The following is a 22,620-nucleotide window of genomic DNA, read 5'->3' as shown; positions in this document are numbered from 1 at the left end:
GAAGGAAGCCGTATATAGACATATAAACACAGGTTTCTAAATATGTATTTGTTTTCTAAATATGTATTTGTTGTAAATAATGGTGTGATATAGATGGGGAGAGGTATATAGATAGAACATTTATATAGGTGTATAGAGAACAAAAAATGTTACCGGGATGTTATTAGGATTATGGATTCCGGTGACTTTTTGGGTGATTTTTACTTCTAAACTTTTCCTATTACCTTTGTAATATGTAAAGCAACATTTTAAGAATTTAGACAAACTAGTTGGAGACTTAGTTTTGTTCAGCTGTTCTCAGCACCTTGTCACATTACTTGTTTGCTCAAAACCTCTAATGGTCTCTCATTACATTCAAAGAAAGTTATAGTTCCAACAATGGCTAACCAGGTCCTCCATGATCCAGCTTCTCCCTGCCACCCTCACCATTTGTCTTTGGCCTCAGCTAGTTTCCCCCATATTCATTCTGCTGTAGCCGTACTGGCCTCTTTGCTTTCTTGAACAAATGAGGCATTGCTCCTACATCAAGTTGCTTTGCAGTTGCTGTCTGCATGTCTGGAACATTCTCCAGTCTCATGGCTTGCTTCCTTATACTATCTTTTCTCCAATGTCACTTTCTCAGTGAAAACCTTTCCCGGCCAACCTATCTAAATTGCACTCTTTCCTTCTTGACATTTTGTATCACTTTCCTATCTTCTCCCTAACCACTTGTCATCATATGACATACAATATGCTTTTTTAAAAAACTGTTTCTCATTTACTTTGGGTTTTCCACTGCCATGTATAGTTTTTCACATACACAAGCAACAGACGTAAATCCCAGAACAGTGCCTGACCCAGAGTGGGCATGTGTTGAATAAAAGCTTGCAAAATGTTTTGCTCAATTTTGAAAGACATCTCTTTGAAAACTCCATCTTGGGAGATGTGATTAATCAGAGGTGCCAGATGACATAGAGCACTGCTACATTTCCGGCCACAGAAAAGAGCCCACAGGGTGAGGCTGCTCAGGTCTGTGTGTATTCATTCAGGTCTTGAGTCCACAGGCCTGAGAATGAAACAAAGAGCCAGAGAACCATGGAGTTGGGATGGAGGTCACTGGAAGGGCTCCAAGGGTTGCATACAGGGGATGTCTGAGGGGAATCCCCCAAGAACAATGGTAGGAGATGGGTCCAGCTCTCAGCAGTGTAACCCTTAAAGTCCCAGGTGAATGAGTCTAAAGGAAGAGTAAGAAGAGACCTGCCAAAGAGGCAACTGTGTAAAAAGCTGTTCATCCACATTCCCAACATCAGTGTTCTGTTACTATTGGAATGTAAAGTACATGTGTGTGGTGTGTGTTATAGGGAGAGTGGAGTAACAAATGGCAAAAGTTGACAGAGGCCAAATCATGGAAGGCCATGCTAATTTTATTAACTTATATAGTGCATAAAGTCTAGAATTTAAAATTACAAAGGTTTTCTACAAATCAATAAGAAAATACAAATAACCTATATTAATCAGAACAGAAACCCAATTCAATTATCTTAAACAAGAAAGGGACTTTATTGGCTCACAAAACTTTAAAGTCCGGAGGTAGGGCAGGCTTTAGGCACAGCTGGATCTAGGGCCTCCAGAAAAATGACATCAGAACTTAGTTCTCTTTCCATTTCTGCTAGCATCCGAGTTTCTCCTCAGACAGACTCTCTCCACATGGCACAAATTCAGGTTTACATGGTCCTTGATTCCTGGGATCTCCATAAAGCCTTCTTTCCAGTAGTCCCAGCAGAAGTTCTGTTGAGGGCTCTCCTTAGCCTGGCTTAAGTTATATACCCATTCTTTAATCACTGTGGCTAGGAAGCTGTGGGACTCAGGAGGCCAGGCCTGGTCATGTACTCACCTAAGCCACAGGGAATGGGTTCCCCACAAATAAATAAGGGTTGTATTACTAGAAGATGGGGAAGGACATGCTGAACAAACAATAACAAGATACCTACACATAACCCAATAGAAAGCAGGTAAAGGATACCAACAATCCACAGTAAACTATAAATGGCCAATAAACATGAAAATAACCCCAATCTCACCATTTTTTTTTATAGTCAGGGAAATGCAAAATAAGAAAAGATTCTTTTTCGCCCAACAGACAAAAACTATCAAGTGTAGGTATGGTTATATGGGAAAATGAACATTTTCCATACAGTTGGTGAAAATACAGTTATGAAGGCCTTTGGGAAGACTAAAGGTGGACAGAGAACAAACCCTTTGACCCAACAATCCACCTTACTGGACTCCAGACTAAAGAAATATTCACACACATGCACAAAGACATCTCAATAGGATGTTTACTTTGGCAATGTAATAGCGAGAGGAAAAAAAATTAAGGGAATAGTTAAATAATGGCATTTTCATAGTATTTAATCATATTCAACCATTAAGGAAATTTAAAGACCTGTTATCTTTTTTTGAGACCAAAAGCTACAGAATATGCGATCCTATTTATGTAAAAAGTGTTTTTATGTGTATGTATATTTGCATGGAAAGGTGACTAGAGGATGTATGTTAAACTGTGGTGAAATGTGATTGGTAGCATTGGAGAAAAGGTCTCTCTATTCAAAGAACTGTGTTATTATTTTTTATACAATGAGAAGGTAGTCATTACACTTTCATAATTAAAAAAAGAAAAATGGGCAAAAGCAATTCATAATAGGAAATGCAAATGGCCAACAAACATGAAAAGATGTTCCTCCTCATTAACATTCAGAGAAAAGAAAGAAATTTTGCCTATCAAAATTAAAGGATTCAGGGTTGGCAGACTGTAGGCAAACAGGCATTCTTACTAATGATGGAGTTGTAAATTGGTAAAATCTTTTTGGTACTAGTTCTCAAAACTGAAAACGTGAAATCTGATCCAATCAATTTCTAGTTATTCATCCTACAGAAATACCCACACAATTAGCAAAATACATGTACAGGAAAGTTAACTACACCTTTATCTATAGTGAACCTAATTATCAATCCATAGGGGATTAAATAAATTACAAAATATTCATGCAATGGAATAGTATATAGTTATGAAAAAAGAACATCTTCAATGTGGGCAGAGAGGAGGCAAGTCTCAGTGTAGTGCATGTGAAATGGGGTTATCTCCTACTTTATATAGTAGCTGAGGATTAAGAGTTAATCCATGATAAAGCACTTCAAGCCTGTCACAGCAACCACAGGTGTCAGCTATTAACACATTATTGATTAAATAAGTATATGCCTAAATCTGGAAGAAGAACAAACCAAATTATCATGACTTCTGGGTAACATTGTGAAAGGAAATACCCTTTTTCATTTTACATTTCTGCACTGTAAAAAATTCAAACCAGCAATGTATAATAGCTTTCACATTTGTTAACCATAAACACAAATTTATCGAGGTTTAATAGCCACCACCCATGGCATGGTGAATATGTCCCTGGAGTCTACAGAACCAGATGTGTTTTATCTCTAGGCCATATGCAAGTCACATGATCTCTGAATCTTGCTTTCCTAGTCTACAAATGTGAGATAGGTACAGTGTCTTAAGCCAATGCCTAGCATGCAGATTATTTCAGTACATGTAACCCTCCCTTCAATTTACATGAATATGAGACATACTGCTAAAGATCAACAAGTACCAACTGGGTATGACTACAGAGAGCTTAACCTCCAAGAAAGCCAGAAGAAAAAACCAGCAAACGCTCAGTGGCTACTGGGCAGGTATCAGCAGTCTGCATGACCTAAAATGACTGCTCATTTGCTAACCAGATGTTCTGGCGATGCCACTGCTTGGCAACTGCCATATCACCACTTCATCAGAAGCTAGGCACTCCCCCAAATTTCTAAGATTATCTGTGTGGGTAATAAATGATTGTGTGGATAGAATTTTAAAAATCACTACAGAGTATTCAAAATCAATTTGTATAGTGGGAACTAAGCCTAACCAGAGAGAGAAAGTACACATCTCATCATTTCCTCTTCTTGTGTGCTACCATCCGGTTTGTTTTGGTCCAGTCCCTTTTCCCCACAGAGCTTTGCCTTAGCCTCAGAATCCTTTCTGAACAATGCAGATATTAGAGCTGCCAAGACAAAGACAGTATTTGCCAACCCTAATACTACTTTTTCTACACTCACATTACCAAATATCTTTGGCATTTATGACAAATCTACCACAGGGAAGCTTCCTTGTATATAGGAACCATATATGATCTTAAAAAGCATGACATAACAGCCATTGAGAGGTTGCTCCCTTCTTACCTACTCTGATACAAGAATTCTGTCATCCCAGCTGTCTTCCAAATATGCCACCTCAAAACCTACTTGGAAAGAAGCCAGTTATAAATAAATAAATCACATCATTTATCTTAAAGCAGAGGAGTTTATAGCTTTATTGGACATTGACTTGTTTTCCCTTAGCCACAGAGAAAAAGACCCAAACAAAAGTCCCTACATTTTCTTGTATAACTTAAAATACATTATATCATTACTACATATTTATACTTCAATAAATCTTAATCTATAAAGCACATTTTTTATAATTGTTATCAGAAAACCTATAAACAAGCTCCATTCTGCCTCACTTCTCCAACCAGCTGGCCTTGCATTTATTACTATGCTTTTTAATAGGCTCACGCAAAATCTCACCTTCCATTTTTAAACTTGATCCAAGCACCAGATATAACCAAAATCTCTGAACTAGGAAATATTTGTATTCACATGGGTCATTTTCCACACAATGATGCCCATTATAAAAAAGCCTCCTCTCATATTCTATATTTTAACTTCCAGAGTTTTCCACTCAACAGTAGAACCACAGTACTTGGAATTCTCAGCCAAGGAGTACATAATCCTACTACTACAATGTATTACTTTAATACATTTTAAAAAATGTGTTAAGACTGAAAATTAAAAAAAAATTCAATTCTGATAGGATAGTTAATAAACTAGTTGTTAATAGTCTAGTTGTTTATTTTTTAAATAGAACAGTCCGTTCAACTTAATATGTAGGTACCACCTCAATGCTATTAAGAGATTGATTAGTTCTTTAAAAAGATTCGCAAACTTCCAAATTGTGGTAAGAGTATCGTGGAGTCACCTCTGAAGACCACTGGAGAGCGAGCTAGCTCTTTGAGCCAAGTCCTCCTCCCCCTCCAAATACAACACCCTGGTAAAAGAACTCTAGTTCTGGGAACCTCACAGGTGACCTCCCCTGAGGAGTGCTCAGACAAGGGGAAGAGGCTAACTCACACGAAACAGCAAACCCCTGTGATTTCCAGTGGAAGAATACCTACCTACTTAGGGTAGGATTACAGTACCTAGCACAGTGCCTTGTTGGTAGAAAATGTTTAATACACGCATGGCTGCTTTTTTAGCCTGATGTTCAACCCTTTTGTACCAAAGGAATAAAAAATAGGTAACCTGATACTTGTCCACCTGTCAGGGAATTTTCTATCCTTAGCAAAGATGAAGGCAAAATAATGATGAATTTGATCATCTTTTTCTAAAAGCCATGACAGACCATTACCCTTATGTTTACATTTGCCCTTCAACACTGCCATCCACTACAAATATTTCCCTAGTGTTATAATTTCTACCTTCATTATTTTACAATTGTCTATTGTTTAGACTGTATGCTTTTTAATAATATATGGGAAAACATTATTTTCATTAGTAAGATGACTCCAAATTATAGAGAGGATGAGTAGCTTTTGAATTTTCCTGCAGGCAGAATATAAATTCTTGATACACTTCAATTCTTAGATCAAAGTATTTGTGTATCTTCCCCAATCAAGGTGTTCCATTCACTTTTTGATGTTTTATCACCATCACTTCTTATCTGAGATCTTATGGCTCATTTTGAGGCTCTTAGCCATCCATTATCCTCTATTTTCTCAAATGCATATTCAAATTAGGTAAAAGGAAACAAGGGTAAATTTTTAAAAGATGGTTTAAAATGGTTTTCAGACTGTAATTCCTGTTGCCTTTTTATAAGGGAATGTATCCTTATAAAGAACATTTCAATGATCAATGCAGAAATAACATATTTGTCTTTAAAGAAAAAAGGAAACTTTCAAGAAAAGGACAATGAATCAGGTAGTTCATTATTTGGAGAATAGAGACATAAACATCACATGGGAAATTTAGGCATTCAGACCTGAATTAAGTTTAAATTTTCAGTTTCTAGGCAGGTACGATACCATTTCTTTCAAGATAAAATCATAATGGTGAGTGAAGATTTTTACATTTCCCAGTGGATTTTCTGACAGTCAATAGGGAAAAAACTATTCTGCATCATTTCATATTTTAAATTTTGTCTTCATTTCTGAAGAAAAAGACCTGAGTGCTGAATTTTTTTTTTCAATTTCTTAAACTTTCACAACATTCAGAAGTTTTTCTGCATTGTGTCTTCTCTGATGTCTAAAAAGATTTGAGCTTTGACTATATGATTTCCCACACTGAACGCATTCATAAGGTTTCTCCCCAGTATGGATTCTCTGATGATTAATAAGCCCTGAATTCTGGCTAAAGGCTTTCCCACATTCAAGACATTTGTAAGGTTTTTCTCCAGTGTGGACTCTCTGGTGTTGCACAAGAATGGAACTTCGGCTGAATGCTTTCCCACACTCAACACATCCATAAGGTTTCTCCCCACTGTGAATTCTTTGATGAAGAATAAGGGCTGAGCCCTGACTGAAGTGTTTTCCACATTCATCACATATATGTTGTTTCTTTCGAGAGGGATTTCTCTTTCTTTCAAACCTGCCCTTGGGGAAACAGGTTTCTCCATATTTAAAAATCTGAGGAACACCCATATTGAGAGTACCAGGAACTTCATGGGATTCTATTGCTGAAGGAAGCTCCTGCTTTGGAGCTAGTGCTCCATTTTCAGTCCTACCATCATCATCTGAAAAAAACAGAAAATGTAAATATCATTCATTATCTATTAAGGGAAAAAGAAACCTAAAAAAAATTTTTTTAATGAATTAAATAGCTTGCACACATCTATAAACCACTCTGAAAGTGGTGTTAAGGCCTGTTCTCAAAAAAGAAAAATGAAATTACTCTGAAATAACAGTATAACATCATGATATATCTGAATAAAACATAGGCAAGTGGTTTATAAATGGTAGTCAGGAAACAAAGGGCAGAAAGATGGTAGATTCTAAGATGGCTAGGGAGATAGTCAAAGTTATGTGGCTAGGTATGGATGAAACGTTGTAAGAATAAAAATAAAATAAAACTGGCCACTAGGAAATCATTATAATGTTCTTTTGCTTTGAGAAAGGGAGACATTGCATCAAAATACAAAGAAGTAAATTTTAAAAACCTGTCAGAAAGTGGCTATTTCTGAAATGAACAAGACAAGTCAGGTCACAGCCAATGTTAGACTAAAAGCAGAACACAGGAGTCTTGACACGAAGAGGCTGAAGATAAGCTGGGGCATCCTGTGTTAACCAAACACATGACATAAAAATTCAGTATGCCCCTAATAAATGAAAGTTTTCCAATAAAAGAAGCTTGCCCCATGTGATATTTGTCATGGTACTTAGAAAAATGGTTATTTCTAAGCCAGTGAAACATGTCCAATGAAAGAAAAGCCTGAATTACCAACAGGTAGTAGCATCACTCACATGCAGGCAGAGATAACAGCAAGTGTCATTTAAGACTTTTCTGAAACTTCATGCCTTAAGGAGTAAAGATACAGTTAATCTAGGGTTAGCAACTGCCTTCAGTGAAGAGGGAAATAGTAAATAATTAACAAAAAGATAAAGTCAGGAGATAAGGCTAAGAGAGAGAGACTGAAAGGTTAGAGGACAGTGAGGCTTGGAGACTTGAAAAACAGAGGAGTGAGTTTGAAGATTAAGTGGAGACAAACGGCACACAGGAAACAGAAATTCCCAAGTGTGGAAGAGACTAGACAGCTGAAATAAGGCTATTTAAACATAGGTGAAAAGTCACTCTAAAATTCAGATGAGAAGTTGAAAATATCAACCCCATATATCAAGAATGATGCTTCTCAAACTTTACTGCACAGAAGAATGTCCCATGAAACATGTAAAACTGCAGATTTTCAGCAGACTTCAGCCCCATCCCAAAAGTTCTGATTGGCTGGCACTGTCCCCTCAGATGTGAAGAAAACCTGCTCAGACCTCATTCAATGACATATAAGCACCATCTACAACTACCTCAAGGAATGATTACTAAAGCAGAGTCAAACAAAATTTCATTTTAGTTCACATAAACATGAGAAAGCAATCTAGCAGTTTTAGGAATATACTGGGCCATATCAAAGGATACACATAAGTATATGGTGTTAATGGCCAATATAATGGGAAAGACCGGTCTCATGAATTAATACAACTTTGAGCTTTTAGAAAAGCTTTTTCTGCATTTAAAGCATGTTATAGCTAAGAAGGCTTTTTTTACGTAAATACTTAGAAAAAGGAAAAAAATTACTCCAAATATAATTTCTACAAAAGAAGCTTCTTAGAAGAAAATGACTCTGGGTAGACGTTGAAGAAAATCAGAAATAAATATTTAGAAAGACTTCAGTGATATACAACAGAGAGATGAGAAGAGGTTTTCAGGTAAGCTTACTGTACCAATGGAATTAGGCAGGAGATTGAAAGTAAAAGGATGGAAAACGGATGACAAGTAATACTGAATGTAAAATAGAGGGACTTGGTCCATGGGTGGGTGCTGGCTCAAAGTAAGGCAAATGGTAGCCTGACATGGGCAACTCTTTTTAGGAAGGAAACTCAAACGGAAGAAAAGGGTGAAGATGTTAATGTCTAGGAATAAAAGATCTGAGGCCAGCAAAATCAACTTAATCAGAAAAAAACTGAGATCTTAGATTAAGAGTGATATGATTCCCTCCACCACTGAGAACAAGCAAAGTTCTGAACAAACGGCCTACGCTCTCTTTCACCCTCTAGTCCACACAGAGTTCTGGTCCTCACCACAGTGCCTTAGGGAATGGAGCTCCCAGGATGCCCACTTGAGCTGGTTCTCCACAGCATCAAGCTCAGAACTTGGTAATCCCTGAGCTTCTTCTTGAGATACCATGTCTTCTACTAGTACTTCCCGTTTTCGTCGACGGAGAGAAACCTGGAAACAGAAAGATGTGATTCAGAGAAGGAACTGTAATGAGAATCAGAACTAAACACATGTAAGAGAAACCCCATAAAACAAATATTGCAGAAGCCTAGATGGCAAAGAAGCACAGATAACAGGGAGTGGTAGGGGCACGGGGGAAAAGGTATAAACATAATTCTAACTTAGTTGAGTGGAATTAATTCAGCAGCTTTGCCTACTACTTTGCCAGTGCTTCTGACCCAGGAAATGACACAAGCAGGCTCACCGGTTGTCCAGGGTCATCAAGTTCACTCTCCAAATCCTCCAGCACTGTCACTGCCTCCTCTCCATTCTCTGGATGATGATCTCGAACCCAAGTCTGTAGCTCTTTGGGTAGGATGGCAACAAACTGCTCCAGCACTACCAGCTCCAAGATTTGCTCTTTTGTGTGCGTCTCTGGCCTGAGCCACAGACGGCAAAGTTCTCGGAGCTGGCTCACAGCCTCACGGGGCCCAGGTGAATCCTGGTATCCAAACTGCCTGAATCGCTGTCGGAAAATCTCTGGGTCTGGGAGATGGTTCCAGGGGATACTTGATCCCTCTTCGCCATCAGGATCCTCCTCCAACTTCACTCTCAGAATTTTTTCCTCTTCATCTGGAGTTGGGATGATAAGTATTGAATCTTCTTCCACTGACTGTGCAGACATTCTGATTTATAATATTTCAAGAAAATACAACTGAGGCAGAATATAAGCCTCAGGGCAATACCCCGTTTTCTTCACAGGCACTCCTGAGGCACAAGAAATAAAAGATATATAAATAAGCAAAAATATCCTAAGAATTTGGACTTACACTGATAACAGTAAAAGATACTTGTTCTTTGACGGAGTTAAAAAGTCCAGTTAATAACCTACACCAGGATTTGGCAAACTACAGCTTCGCGGCCAAATCTAGCCTGTCACCCATTTCTGTACAACACTTGCACCAATAATAATTTTCACATTTTTAAATGGCTGTGGTCTTCACCACAGTGCCTTAGGGAATGGAGCTCCCTAAAATCAAATGAATACCTAATGATATTTAGGGAATGGAGCTCCCCAAAGTCAAATGAATACCTCATGACACGTGAAAATGATACGAAATTAACATGACCGTATCCATAAAAAATTGTACTTACTCATACTTCACGCTACAATAGCAGAGCTGAGTAGTTTCAACAGACTAGATGGCCTAAAAAAACCCAACACAGTCATGCACTACAAAATGATGTTTGGGTCAATGAAGGACCTCACAGATGACAGTGCTCTCGTAAGATTATAATGGAGCTGAAAAATTCAAGATTCACCTAGTGACACTGTAGCTGTTGTAAGATTAATGCATTATTCACATGTTTGTGGTGATGGTGATGTAAACAAACCTGTTGTGTTGCCAGTTTAACACATACAGTTATGTATGATACATAAAACTTGATAACAATAAATGACTATGTTACTTATGTATTTACTATACTTTTCATACTATACTATTTTAGAGTGTGCTCCTTCTACTTATTAAAAAAAAGTTAACTGCAAAATGGCCTCAGGCAGGTCCTTCAGGAGCTATTATAGAAGGCACTGTTATCACAGAGATGACAGCTCCATGCCCGTTACTGCTCCTGAAAACCTTCCAGTGGGACAAGATACGGAGGTAGAAGGCAATGATATTGATAATCCAGACCCTGTGTAAGCCTAAGCTAATGCAAGTGTTTGTCTTAGTTTTTAACAAAAAAAAAATTCCAAAAGAAAAAAAAATAAAAACTGGCTAGGTGCAGTGGTTCACATCTGTAATCCCAGCACTATAGGAGGCTGAGGCAGGAGGATCACTAAAGACCAGGAGTTCAAGGCTCCACTGAGCTATGATCGCACCACTGCATTCCAGCCTGGGCAACAGAGTGAGACCCTGTCTCTAAAAAATGAATTTAAAAAGAGCAAAAAGCTGGGCCTGGTACGGTGGCTCACACCTGTAATCCCAGCACTTTGGGAGGCCGAGGCGGGCAGATCACGAGGTCAAGAGATCGAGACCATCCTGGCCAACATGGTGAAACCCTGTTTCTACTAAAAATACAAAAATTAGTTGGGCGTGGTGGCTCACGCCTTAGTCCCAGCTACTCGGGAGGCTGAAGCAGGAGAATCTCTTGAACCCGGGAGGTGGAGGTTGCAGTAAGCCACGATCGTGCCACTGCACTCCAGCCTGGCGACAGAGCGAGACTCTGTCGCAAAAAGCTTACAAAATAAAGATATAAATATATTTATACAGCTGTACAATGTGTTTGTATTTTAAGCGAAGTGTTATCACAAGAGTAAAAACGTTAAAAAAAAATGTAAGTTTGTAAGTGAAAAAGTTCCAGTAAGCTAAGGTTAATCATTGAAAAAAAAAGTTTTCTTAATAAATTTAGTGTAGCCTAAGTGTTCAGTGTTTATATAATCTATAGGAGTGTACAGTAAAGTCCTAGGCCTCCAAATTCACCACTCACTCACTGACTTCTTAGAGCAACTTCCAATCCAGCAAGGTCCATTCATGGTAAGTGCCCTGTACAGGCATACCTTTTTTTTTTTTTTTACACCTTTTATATCATCTTTTACTTATTTTTTCTATGTTTTGATACACAAATAGTTAGCATTGTGTTACAATTCTCTACAGTATTCAGTACAGCAACATGCTGTACAGGTTTGTAGCCTAGGCACAATAGGCCATACCAGATAGCCTAAGTGTGTAATAGGCTACGCCACCTAGGTTTGTGTAAGTACATTCTACGACGCTCGCACAAGGATGAAATAGCCTAACACATTTCTCAGACCGTAGCACTATCGTTAAATTATGCATGACCTTACTTACTATATGGCCACTTACAGGAAAAGTCTGCCAATCATGACCTACTAAGACGACAAACCCTATGTCAATAATCAAAAGAATCCAAGTAAGAACCAGACTACTTCAGTGCTTTCTAAATGTGCGTGACCCTGGAACGCATTATTTGCAATTCAGGATTGGTGTTTCCTGACAGACACAAGTCAACCAAAACGAAGGTTTGCTTTATTATTATGTGCTTAAAAAAATTTTAAAACTTAAAAAATATTTTTAAGGTATTTAAGAACTCCTTGGACTTAAAATATGTGAAAAAAATGTTCACTTGCTGAGTAACAGATTACATAATATTGAAAAGATCATATGTGAAAAACAGATCACATAATTTTGAAAAATTATCTTGCACATAATACGTAAATATTCAGTCTTCCACCACACCATACGTACATTTATATTTATGATAGGCATTAATCACAGAAAATTCTATTAAGAAAAGGCACTCGCACAAGCACCTTAACGTCTTGCAGTGGTCCAGTGTCTTGTCCTTACACTGGATGACTCACAGTTTCCCCAGCTTCTACCTTCAGGGAAACTGTATGCTGTTTCTGGACCTTTATTATTTGCACTATTCACGCCCGTGCTGTTGTTTATGACACATACTAGCAATGAGCCATGCAGCCTATTCTAGTTATTTACTCAGGGCCCAAATTCTGAACAACTTAAAAAAACTTATCGTAACCCAAGCAAGATGAAGACTGGAATCAGAAAAGGCCTTATCAGACAAGTAATACATACTGGTTTAATTAAATACCCTGGAGTGTGGTGGCCTTATAAATAAGGTCTAGCCAACACTGATTTGTTCCTATTCCAAGATCCTGCTTATCAAAGGTGCAACTATTTCTACATAAATTTCTCTTCCTTTTATGCTGTAGAGCATACTGCTTGTGGGAAATGGAGGGAAGGCCGACGGTCCCGACAATGTTTGGTCAGGGCACCTCGTTCCAGGTGATCGCCCACCTTACTGCTGCAAAGACCCGCTGTGTACCCCGATCCCGGCCAGTCCTCTAGCCCCTCTTCCCAGCACTCAGGACGGCGGATTTCAGATGACCAAAGACCACCCTGTGACAAGAGCGTCGGAACCACGGCACTTCCGCCTGCGGCCGGTGGGACTACAAATCCCAACAGCCCCGCGCAAGTCTCGCCCCACAACCACCTCCTCCCAACACGACTCCCAGAACCCTCCGCGAGACGCCAGGGCCTCGAAATAGAACAAAACCGGCCGGGGGGGAGGGGGAAGGTGAGGGTCTCGGAGGACAGAGGGGGATAGAGAGCTCTCTGCAGACGCCGAAGACCCAAGCGAGCCTGCCGCCTACCTCTCCCCGCCCCACAACTGCTAGGCGCGGAGATCGCGGCCTGTTCCCCGCGCCTCCCGGGAAGCTGAGGAAGGTCCCGGGAAGGCTTCCCCGCCGGCTCCTGCTAAGAGGTCCGCAGACCCTAGCCCGGTGTCCCACTCCCTCTCATAACGTTCCCCGCACACCAGCGCAAACCTCTGGCTCAGGAACCGCAGCAGCTTCGCTGTCCACGGCAGACGCAGAAACGCCGTTCACAAGCCTTTTCCCAGAAGCCCCCGGCACGGGCTGCTTCCGGTCTGCGGGCCTGAGGAGGCGGGGAGAGGTAAAGCCCACGTTGCCATGGAGAAGCACCCCGGGCGGGGGAGGGGCGGCCCCACGACAATGACCGCATTGATGCTGCGCTTGGCCTCGCGCCTGGAACAGCCTATCGTCCTCTGGACCGTTTAAAAGAAAAGAAGAAGTAGAGGACTCTACCATTAACATAGTCCTTACAGTTTCGCAAGCCCTTTCACGTGCATTATCTTGTGGATCCTCTCAGTAATCCCCTGCAAGAAGGAATAAAAGCGAGTATTTGTGAAAACTTACTACATTGTGCCAGGCGCTCTCATCGTGCTTTACATGTCATTTATTTTTTCACAAATAAATGATGTAGGAACTTTCATTATCCCCATTTCACAGCTGAGATAGTTGAGGCACAAATACAGTAAATAACTTGACAAGAGCTCACAACTCATTTGTGGGTAGCAGGATTTGAAACCAAGACGTGATTCAAATCTTTGGCTCCCACTAGTTATGTCACGGAGCTTTATTCTGACCTATTTATCTGTCAGGAAAACTAGATGAGACAGGTTAAGGGTTTTGGCAGCGATGTCACGGTGAATTTGTAGAATGCATGGTCATCTTCAAGCTGGGCATTTTATACCATAAAACAGCTGCTGACGCAATCATTTATTACAAATCAGACCACTTCACTCCCCTATTTAAAGCCCTCCAATTTATGCCATAATAATTTATGAAATAAAAACTCCTTATAATGTCTTGTAAGTCCCCCGTGGTCTGTTGCCTGCCCGCACCCCCAGACCCTGGCGCCCCCAGTCACCTCAGCTCTTCAGCTCCGTGTGGCCCAAGATCCTCAGCCTCACCGCCAGCCTTTCATGACACATGACCCTTCATGGCACTATTATTAATGGAAGTGATCTCATTTATTTACTTGTTTTTTGTTTTATTTTGCCTTTAAGTTCCTTAAGGGCAGGGACCTTGTCTGTCTTGTTCACCACAGCATCCCAGCCTAGACCCCAGAAGCTGACTGCCTGGTAAATAGAGAACACAATAAATGTTTGTTGAATAAATAAATGAATTGTGGGATGGTTACATCGCTGCCTTTAGTTAGGTCACATGATTGGCGTCAGACACCACACAAAGGAGCCCTGTTGTTTAAGGACTGGTCAAAAGTGCAGATTCAACCTAACATAAGCATTTCAAGTTCCTCAGGCTTTGACTTTTTGCCTCATTCGGGAACATGCCCTCTGCAGAGTGCCGTCAGGCTCTGCTGGATTCGTGCATGAAGAGAGCAAGTGAGCCAGCAGCTGATGTGTGCTATACCACTGCTTTTCATTCCGACCAGAGCTTTTCTCACAACCCGTGCTAACACTTCTCTCTTCACTGCAGGAAGCTTCAGAAATCCAGCCTTTTCACTCTGCTACTTGGATACGGCCCCCAAGCAGCTTGGCTGCTCTTCCCAACTTCTCCCTCTTTTCTGATTCATAAAGGCTAGCTGAAGTCATTTTTGTTTTATGAGTTTTTACATCTAATTAATGTTGGAAAACAAAAATCTCAAACGAAACCTTGGGGAAGTTAAAAATGTTGCAACGTTTTACAAAACCCTTTTCCTGTGATTATATTCTGTTTGTTTTTGAGACAAAGTCTCGCTCTTTCACCCAGGATGTAGGGCAATGGTGAAATTTTGGCTCACTGTGGCTTCGACCTCCCAGACTCGGTGATCCTCCCACCTCAGCCTCCTGAGTAACTGGGCATTTTGTACCATAAAACAGGTGGTGATGCGATCATTTAAAATTACAAATCAAACCACTTGACTCTCCTAATTAAAGGCCTCCATTTTATGTTATAATAATTTATCTTGAAATGCTTGTGGAAGGCTGGACTTACACTTTTGACAAGTCCTTAAACAACGGGTGTGCTCCACCATGCCCAGCTAATTTGTTTGTTTGTTTGTTTGTTTTTCAGAGATGAGGTCTTCCTATGTTTCCCAGACTGCTCTCCAACTCCTGGGCACAAGTGACCCTCCTGCCTTGGCCTCCTAAATTGCTAGGATTGCAGGCATGAGCCACTGTAACTGGCCTCCATTCTATTCCTAATTCCTTCTAAAATACTACATGGAAACCACAGTGAGGTTTTCCTCACTAAGTTACTCTTTTGAAGGCAGACGCTAATAACACCTGCTTTGAAACACCATCCTTCTGAGGTCCTTTGGGATTTTTCCTGAATGGTGGCCCTTGTTGCCATCTTAAAGATCTAGTCAAGATAAAACATCATGTTCCTCTGGACAACCTGAATGGAGGGAGCAGCTTCATACCAGGGCCTGACAATCTTGCACATATCTACATAGACCACATAGGCAATGCCTGAACCACAGCTGATCTGAGTCTTGGCAGAACACCTTGGTGTCCTCCCAGAAGATGAGCACAGTGAGAGACTTGTAAGCAGCTACTGCAAGGCTGTTTCCCACTCAGCTCTCTGTCTTCCAAAGAGACTGTCATGAGGCAGTTTCTCATTGCTTCCCGGGTTCCAATGAGCCATTCTGCCTTAGCCACTTAGAGTACAGCCACAGGTTATAACAAGGCTTAGCTGCAGCATGGCAATGACCCCTCAGCAACAAGGTGTCCACAACGTATGCTGTAGTCATCCAGCCCCTTCTGTTTTGGTGTCATCATTTTGGTATCTGAGACAAAAGCTCATGGAGAGCTGGCACTTGCTTTTGCTTTCAATGTCTTTGTAAATAATAATATGTCTAAATTCAAAAAGGGCTCATTTCTTTACCAGCCAAATCTTTCAACCTTGTCTTGATACCAAACATCTGATCCATTAATTAATGGTAAAACAAACAAAACTACCAGGCAGATACCACCTGGGTACCAGAAATACAGAGATTAATAAAATGAAGTCATGATTCCTTCTTTGTTTTTCCCTTTAAAAGAGATGGGGTGTCACTCTGTTGCCCAGGCTGGAGTGCAGTGGCATAATCACAGCTTGCTGCAGCCTCAAACTCCTGGTAGGGATCCTCCCGCCTCAGCCTCCTAAAACACTAGGATTACAGGTGTGAGCCACCATGTCCAGCTTGATTCCTTCCTTTAACATTACCATCTCTTATTAAGGAAATAAACAGCAACAACAGAAAAAAACCAAGTATTCACAAGGCAGTGTAGAGTGCTACTAGAGAAGAGCAGAATGCCTGTAAGGGCTCCTAAATGAGATGGTGTGCTGAGAGGGAAGGGAGGCACCCTGAAATGGAGGAAGCCAGCAAGAAGTTTTTAGGCTGGGCATGGTGGCCTGCACCTTTGGTCCCAGCTACTCAGGAGACTGAGTTGGGAGGATTGCTTGAACCTGAGGGGTTGAGGATGCAGTGAGCTGTGATCGTATCACTGTACTTAAGCCTTGTGGACAGAGCAAGATCCTGATCAAAAAGAGAAAAAAAAAGAAGTGTTCACATTGGAAGGAAAGTATAGACCTTCAGATTTGGTGTTATCGGATTCCATCCAAGACTGATTTTTTTCCAGGCTTTGGAGCTCTCAATCCCCTTCAGCTCAAAAGTATCTCCCTCTGGGCGCTTTCAGTACATTGCTTAAATATTCCATTTTAGCTAGTAAGTATACAGTATGAGGAGTCTTTTGATTGCAAGTGACTGAAAACCTAACAGGCAAGCATTGTTAGCTTCCTACACAAAGTGCTTCCCCTTACTTTTAATACACTCCTGATTTTTTGGATGGAGAGCTGGGAGTGTGCCCAGCTGTAAGAATAAATTGTAATTGAGCTAAGCTATCCATGACCATTCTGCTTCCCTGTGCCAGATACCGCTTTGCCTTGCTGGCAGCGAGGAATGAGTATGTGATTCATTTCTGGTCCATGAGATAAAAGGGGAAATAGTTTGTATCTTTGAAAAAATTTATCTAATTCATTTAAGTTGTCAGATTTATTGGCATAAAGTTCACAATTTTTCCTTAATATCTTTTAATGCCTAATAATACTAAATAGTTCCTTAATATCTTTTTAATGTTTGTAGAGATGTCCCCTCTTTCATTCCTGACATTGCTAATTTCTGGTTTCTTTTTTCTTAATCAAGACTTCAAGTTTTGTGCGAGGCTTATCAATTTTATTAATTTTTCAAAGAATCAACTTTTGGCTTTGTTTATTTGTTTCGTTATTCTCTATTTATGGAGTTCTTCTCTTTTAATAAAATTAACTGACAGCAAAATATGGCATTTTTGGCAGGGGGCAGATATTTCTGAGTTTTAGATTTGTGAAACGACCACCAAAATTATGATACAGAATAGTTCCATCATTCTGTAAAACTCCATCAAGTTGTACTCACGCCTTTGCCACATCCCTAATTCATGGCAACCATAGATTTGTCATCTGTCACAATAGTATTGACTTGTCCAGAATGTAATAAAAATGGAATCATAAAGTATGTAATCTCTTAAGGCTGGTTTCTTTCATTCATCATAATGCCTTTGAGATTCACCTGTGTTGCCATACGTATCAATAGTTGATTCCAGTCTATTACTGAGTAGTATTCCACTTGTATCATAGTTTGTTTATCCATTCAACCACTGAAGGACTTTGGGGTTGTTTCTGGATTTGGGTGATTATGAATAGAACTACTATAAATAGTCATGGACAGAGGCCAGGCGTGGTGGCTCATGCCTGTAATCGCAGCACTTTGGGAGGCTGAGGCAGGTGGATCACCTGAGGTCAGGAGTTCGACCAGCCTGGCCAACATGGTGAAATCCTGTCTCTACTAAAATAAAAATTAGCCGGGCATGGTGGTGTGTGCCTATAATCCCAGCTACTTAGGAGGCTGAGGTAGGAGAATCACTTGAACCTGGGAGGCGGAGGTTGCAGTGAGCCGAGATTGCACCATTGCACTCCAGCCTGGGCGACAGAGTAAGACTCCGTCTCAAAAAAAAAAAAAAAAGTTCATGGACAGGTTTTTACATGAACATAGATTTTATTTCTTTAGAGTAAATATCTAGAAGTGGGATTGGTGGGTCGCATGGTAAGTACATGGTTAACTTCCAAGGAAACTGCTGAACTGTTTTCCAGAGTGTACCATTTTGTACCACCAGCAATGCATGAGTGCTCCAGATGCTCCCCATCCTTAACAGCACTTGGTATTGTCTTTTGCTGCTGCCGTTTGTCCATTCTAATATAGCTCATCATTGTTTCAATTTGCATTTCCCTAAAGGCTAATGATGATGTTGGACAACTTTTCAGGTGCTTTTTGCCACCCATAAGTACTCTTTTATGAAGTGTCTGCTGAAGTTTCCCTCCCCATTAACATTTTTTTCTTACTATTGAGTTTTGGAAAGACATAAGTCTTTTGTCTAATTTGTGATTTGAAAATATTTCTCTGAGTCTGTAGCTTATATTTTCTTCTCTTAATAGTGTGTTTTGCAGAGCAAAACTTGTTAATTTTTATGAATGTCAACTTATCTATTTTTTAGTGCTTTTAGTGTCATATCTAATAATACCTAATACCAGACCATGAAGACTCTCTTATGTTTTCTTCTAAGAGTTTTACAGTTTTACATTTCACATTGAATATATGATTTAGTTTGCATTAATTTTAGTATAAGGCATGAACTATATAGGTCAAGGGTTTGTTTTGTTTTGTTTTGTTTTTTGCATAAAGATGCCCAATTGTTCTATTTGATAAAAGTTCATCCTTTGTCCATTGAACTGCCTTTGCATCTTTATAAAAAATCAGTTGATCATATTTCTCATTTCTCTAAACTCTTAAGTTATCAAGCATGTTATTTAACATGCTTGATTACTGTATCCTTATGATAATTGTCAAAAACCTGGGCTGGGCATGGTGGCTTATGCCTGTAATCCCAGCACTTTGGGAGGCCAAGGTGGGAGAATCATTTGAGGCCAGGAGTTCAAGATCAGCCTGGTCTACATAGAGAGACCCCATCTCTACAAAAAACTAGAAAAAATTATTTAGGTGTGGTGGTGCACACCTGTAGTCCCAGCTACTAAGGAGGTTAAGGCAGGAGGACTGCTTGAACCCAGAAGATTGAGACTACAGTGAGCTATGATTGTGCCACTGTACTCCAGCCTGGGTGACAGAACAAGACCCTGTTTCTTTAAAAAAAAAAATCTGGTAGTTTGAGTCCATTTAGCATTCCATATATCTTTTAGAATCAGCTTGCCTATATTTACAAAAACATCCTGCTGGAAATTCTATTGGAATTACATTAAATCTATTGTTCAGTTTAGGGATGTTCATGAACACTACATCTCCCCCATTTATTTTGGTATTCTTTGATTTTCTTCATCATCATTTTGTAGATTTTAGTATACAAATTCTACCCATGCTTTGTTCAATTTATTCTTAAATACTTACTGTTTTATGAGCTATTTTAAATGTTTTTCGTCTGAGACAGAGTCATGCTTTGTCACCCAGGCTAGAGTGCAGTGGTGCAATCTAAGCTCACTGCAGCCTCCAGCTCCCGGGTTCAAGGATTCTCATTCCTCAACCTCCTGAGTAGCTGGGATTACAGGCAAGTGCCACCACTCCCAGCTAATTTGTGTGTGTGTGTGTGTGTGTGTGTGTGTGTGTGTATTTTTAGTAGAGATGAGGTTTTGCTATGCCAGCCAGGCTGTTCTCAAACTCCTGGCCTCAAGTGATCCACCCACCTCAGCCTTCCAAAGTACTGGGATTATAGGCGTGAGCTACCACACCTGGCCTTTAAATAGTATTTTTAAAAATTTTGCTTTCCAATGTTTATTGTCAGTATATATAAATGTAATTGATTTTTGTGTATTGACTTTTGCTATGGACTAAGTGTTTGTGTTCCCCTGAACTTTATATGTTAAAGCCCTAATTCACAATGTGGTGGTATTTGGAGGTAAAGCCTTAGGAGGTGATATAGTTTGGATCTGTGTCCCTGCTCAAATCTCATGTTGAATTGTGATTCCCCAGTGTTGGAGGTGGGGCCTGGTAGGAGGTGATTGGATCATGGAGGCAAGTTCTCATGAATGATTTAGCACCATCCCCCTTTGGTGCTGTTCTCATGATAGAATTCTCACGAGATCTGGTAATTTAAAGTGTGTAGCACCTCCCCCCTTCTCTCTCTTCCTTCTGCTCCGGCCATGTAAGATGTGCCAGTTTCCCCTTTGCCTTCCACCATGATTTGAACTTTCCCAAGGCCTCCCCAGAAGTTGAACAGATGCCAGCATCATACTTCCTGTACAGCTTAGAGAACCATGAGCCAACCAATCTCTTTTCTTTATAAATTACCCAGCCTCAGGTATTTCTTTATAGCGGCATGAGAATGGACTAATACAGAAAATTGGTACTGAGGAGTGGGGCATTGCTATAAAGATACCTGAAAATGTGGAAGCAGCTTTGGGACTGGGTAATGGGCAGAGGTTGGAAGAGTTTGGAGGGCTCAGAAGACAGAAAGATGAGGGAAAGTTTGGACATTTCTAGAGACTTGTTGAAGTCTTCCTAGAGACTTGTTGACCAAAATGCTGATAGTGATATGAATAGCGAAGTCCAGGCTGAGGAGGTCTCAAATGAAAATGAGAAACTTATTGGGAACTGGAGTAAAGATCACTTTTGCTATGCTTTAGCAAAGAGTCTGGCTGCATGGTGCCCCTGCTCTAGGGATCTGTGAAATTTTGAACTTGAGAATGATGATTTGGGGTATCTGGTAGAAGAGATGTCTAAGCAGCAAAGCATTCATGATGTGGCCTGGCTGCTTCTAACAACCTATGCTCATATGCATGAGCAAATAAATTAGCTGAAACTGGAACTTACATTTAAAGGGAAGCAGAGGGTGGAAGTTTGGAAAATTTGTAGCCTGGCAATGTTGTAGAAAAGAAAAGCCCATTTTCATGGGAGGAATTCAAGCAGGCTGCAGAAATTTGCATAAGTATAAAGAAGCCAAGTATTAATAGCCAAGACAATGGGGAAAAGGCCTGGAAGGCATTTCAGAGACCTTTGTGGCAGCCCCTCCCATCATGGGCCTGGAGGCCTAGGAGGACAGAATGGTTTCGTGGGCCAGGACCAGGGCCCTGCTGCCCTGCCCAGCCTTGGGACACTGTTCCCTGAATCCCAGTCACTCAAACTCCAGCCACGTCACTTAGGGGCCCAGATACAGCTTGGGCCACTGCTCCAGAGAATGCAAGTCATAAGACTTGGCAGCTTCCACATGGTGTTAAGCCTGTGGGAATGCAGAGTGCAAGAGTTGAGACTTTGGAGCCTCCACCTAGATTTCAGAGGATGTATGGAAAAGCCTGGAGGTCCAGGCAGAAGCTTGTTGCAGGGATGGATCCCTCATGGAGAACCTTTACTAGGGCAGTGCAAAGGGGAAATGTGGGGTTGGAGCACCCATACAGACTCCCACTGGGGCACTGCTTAGTGGAGCTGTGAAAAGAGGTCCATCATTCTCCACACCCTAGAATGGCAGACCAACCAGCAGCTTGCACCCTGCACTTGGAAAAGTCACAGGCACTCAGTGTCAATCCTTGAGAACAGCTGTGGGGGCTGAATCCTGCAAAGCCACAGGGTGGAGCTGCCCAAGACCTTAGGAGTCTACCCATTGCATCAGCGTGCCCTGGTTGTGGGACATGAATTCAACAGAGATTATTTTGGCACTTTAAGATTTAATGATTACTCTGCTGGATTTGGGGCTTGCACGGTGCCTGTAGTCCTTTTCTTTTGGTGGACTTCTCCCTTTTGGAATAGGAGTATTTACCCTATGCCTATACCTTCATTGTATCTTGGTTGTAACTAACTTGTTTTTTATTTTACAGGTTCATAGGCGAAAGGGTCTAGCCTTGTCTCAAATGAGACTTTGGACTTTTGAGTTAATGCTGGAATAAGTTAAGACTTTGGGGGCTGTTGGGAAGACATGATTGTACTTTGCAATGTGAAATGGACATGAAATTCGGGTGGGGCCAGGAGCAGAATGATAGGGTTTGGTTCTATGTCCCTGCCCAAATCTCATGTCAAATTGTGATCCCAAATATTGGAGCTGGGGCCTGATGGGAGGTGATTGGATCAGGGGGTGAGTTCTCATGAATGGTTTAACACCATCGCC

At 40.7% G+C, this 22,620-nt stretch overlaps 1 protein-coding gene and 1 long non-coding RNA gene across 5 annotated transcripts; one reads left to right on the top strand and one right to left on the bottom strand.

Moving 5' to 3' along the window:
- Positions 1 to 655: 655 nt before the first annotated feature.
- Positions 656 to 13,720, bottom strand: ZNF24 (zinc finger protein 24). 4 transcript variants are annotated; one of them, XM_033177970.1, is made up of 4 exons: positions 13,466 to 13,720; positions 9,362 to 9,864; positions 8,907 to 9,108; positions 656 to 667 (listed from the first exon to the last, which is right to left on the bottom strand). In XM_033177970.1, exons 2-3 carry the CDS (start codon positions 9,779 to 9,781, stop codon positions 8,926 to 8,928), a joined length of 603 nt encoding a protein of 200 aa, XP_033033861.1. In that variant the 5' UTR covers positions 9,782 to 9,864; positions 13,466 to 13,720; the 3' UTR covers positions 656 to 667; positions 8,907 to 8,925. The 4 variants fall into 4 exon arrangements, with proteins under 4 accessions (XP_033033861.1, XP_033033858.1, XP_033033859.1 ...); XM_033177967.1 differs by lacking the exon at positions 656 to 667 and adding an exon at positions 1,368 to 6,904 and having other exon boundaries at positions 8,961 to 9,108; XM_033177968.1 differs by lacking the exon at positions 656 to 667 and adding an exon at positions 1,368 to 6,904 and having other exon boundaries at positions 8,961 to 9,108; positions 13,456 to 13,556.
- Positions 13,162 to 17,975, top strand: LOC117063986. Its single transcript, XR_004429203.1, has 2 exons — positions 13,162 to 13,592; positions 15,515 to 17,975. It is a non-coding gene; the product is annotated as an uncharacterized LOC117063986 (long non-coding RNA).
- The last annotated feature ends 4,645 nt before the right edge of the window (positions 17,976 to 22,620 follow it).

Source organism: Trachypithecus francoisi, unplaced genomic scaffold (assembly GCF_009764315.1).
Source record: "Trachypithecus francoisi isolate TF-2019V2 unplaced genomic scaffold, Tfra_2.0 Lachesis_group19, whole genome shotgun sequence".
NCBI lineage: Eukaryota > Metazoa > Chordata > Mammalia > Primates > Cercopithecidae > Trachypithecus > Trachypithecus francoisi.
Note: the sequence above shows the minus strand (reverse complement) of the source record. Positions and strands in the feature narration are given on the sequence as shown.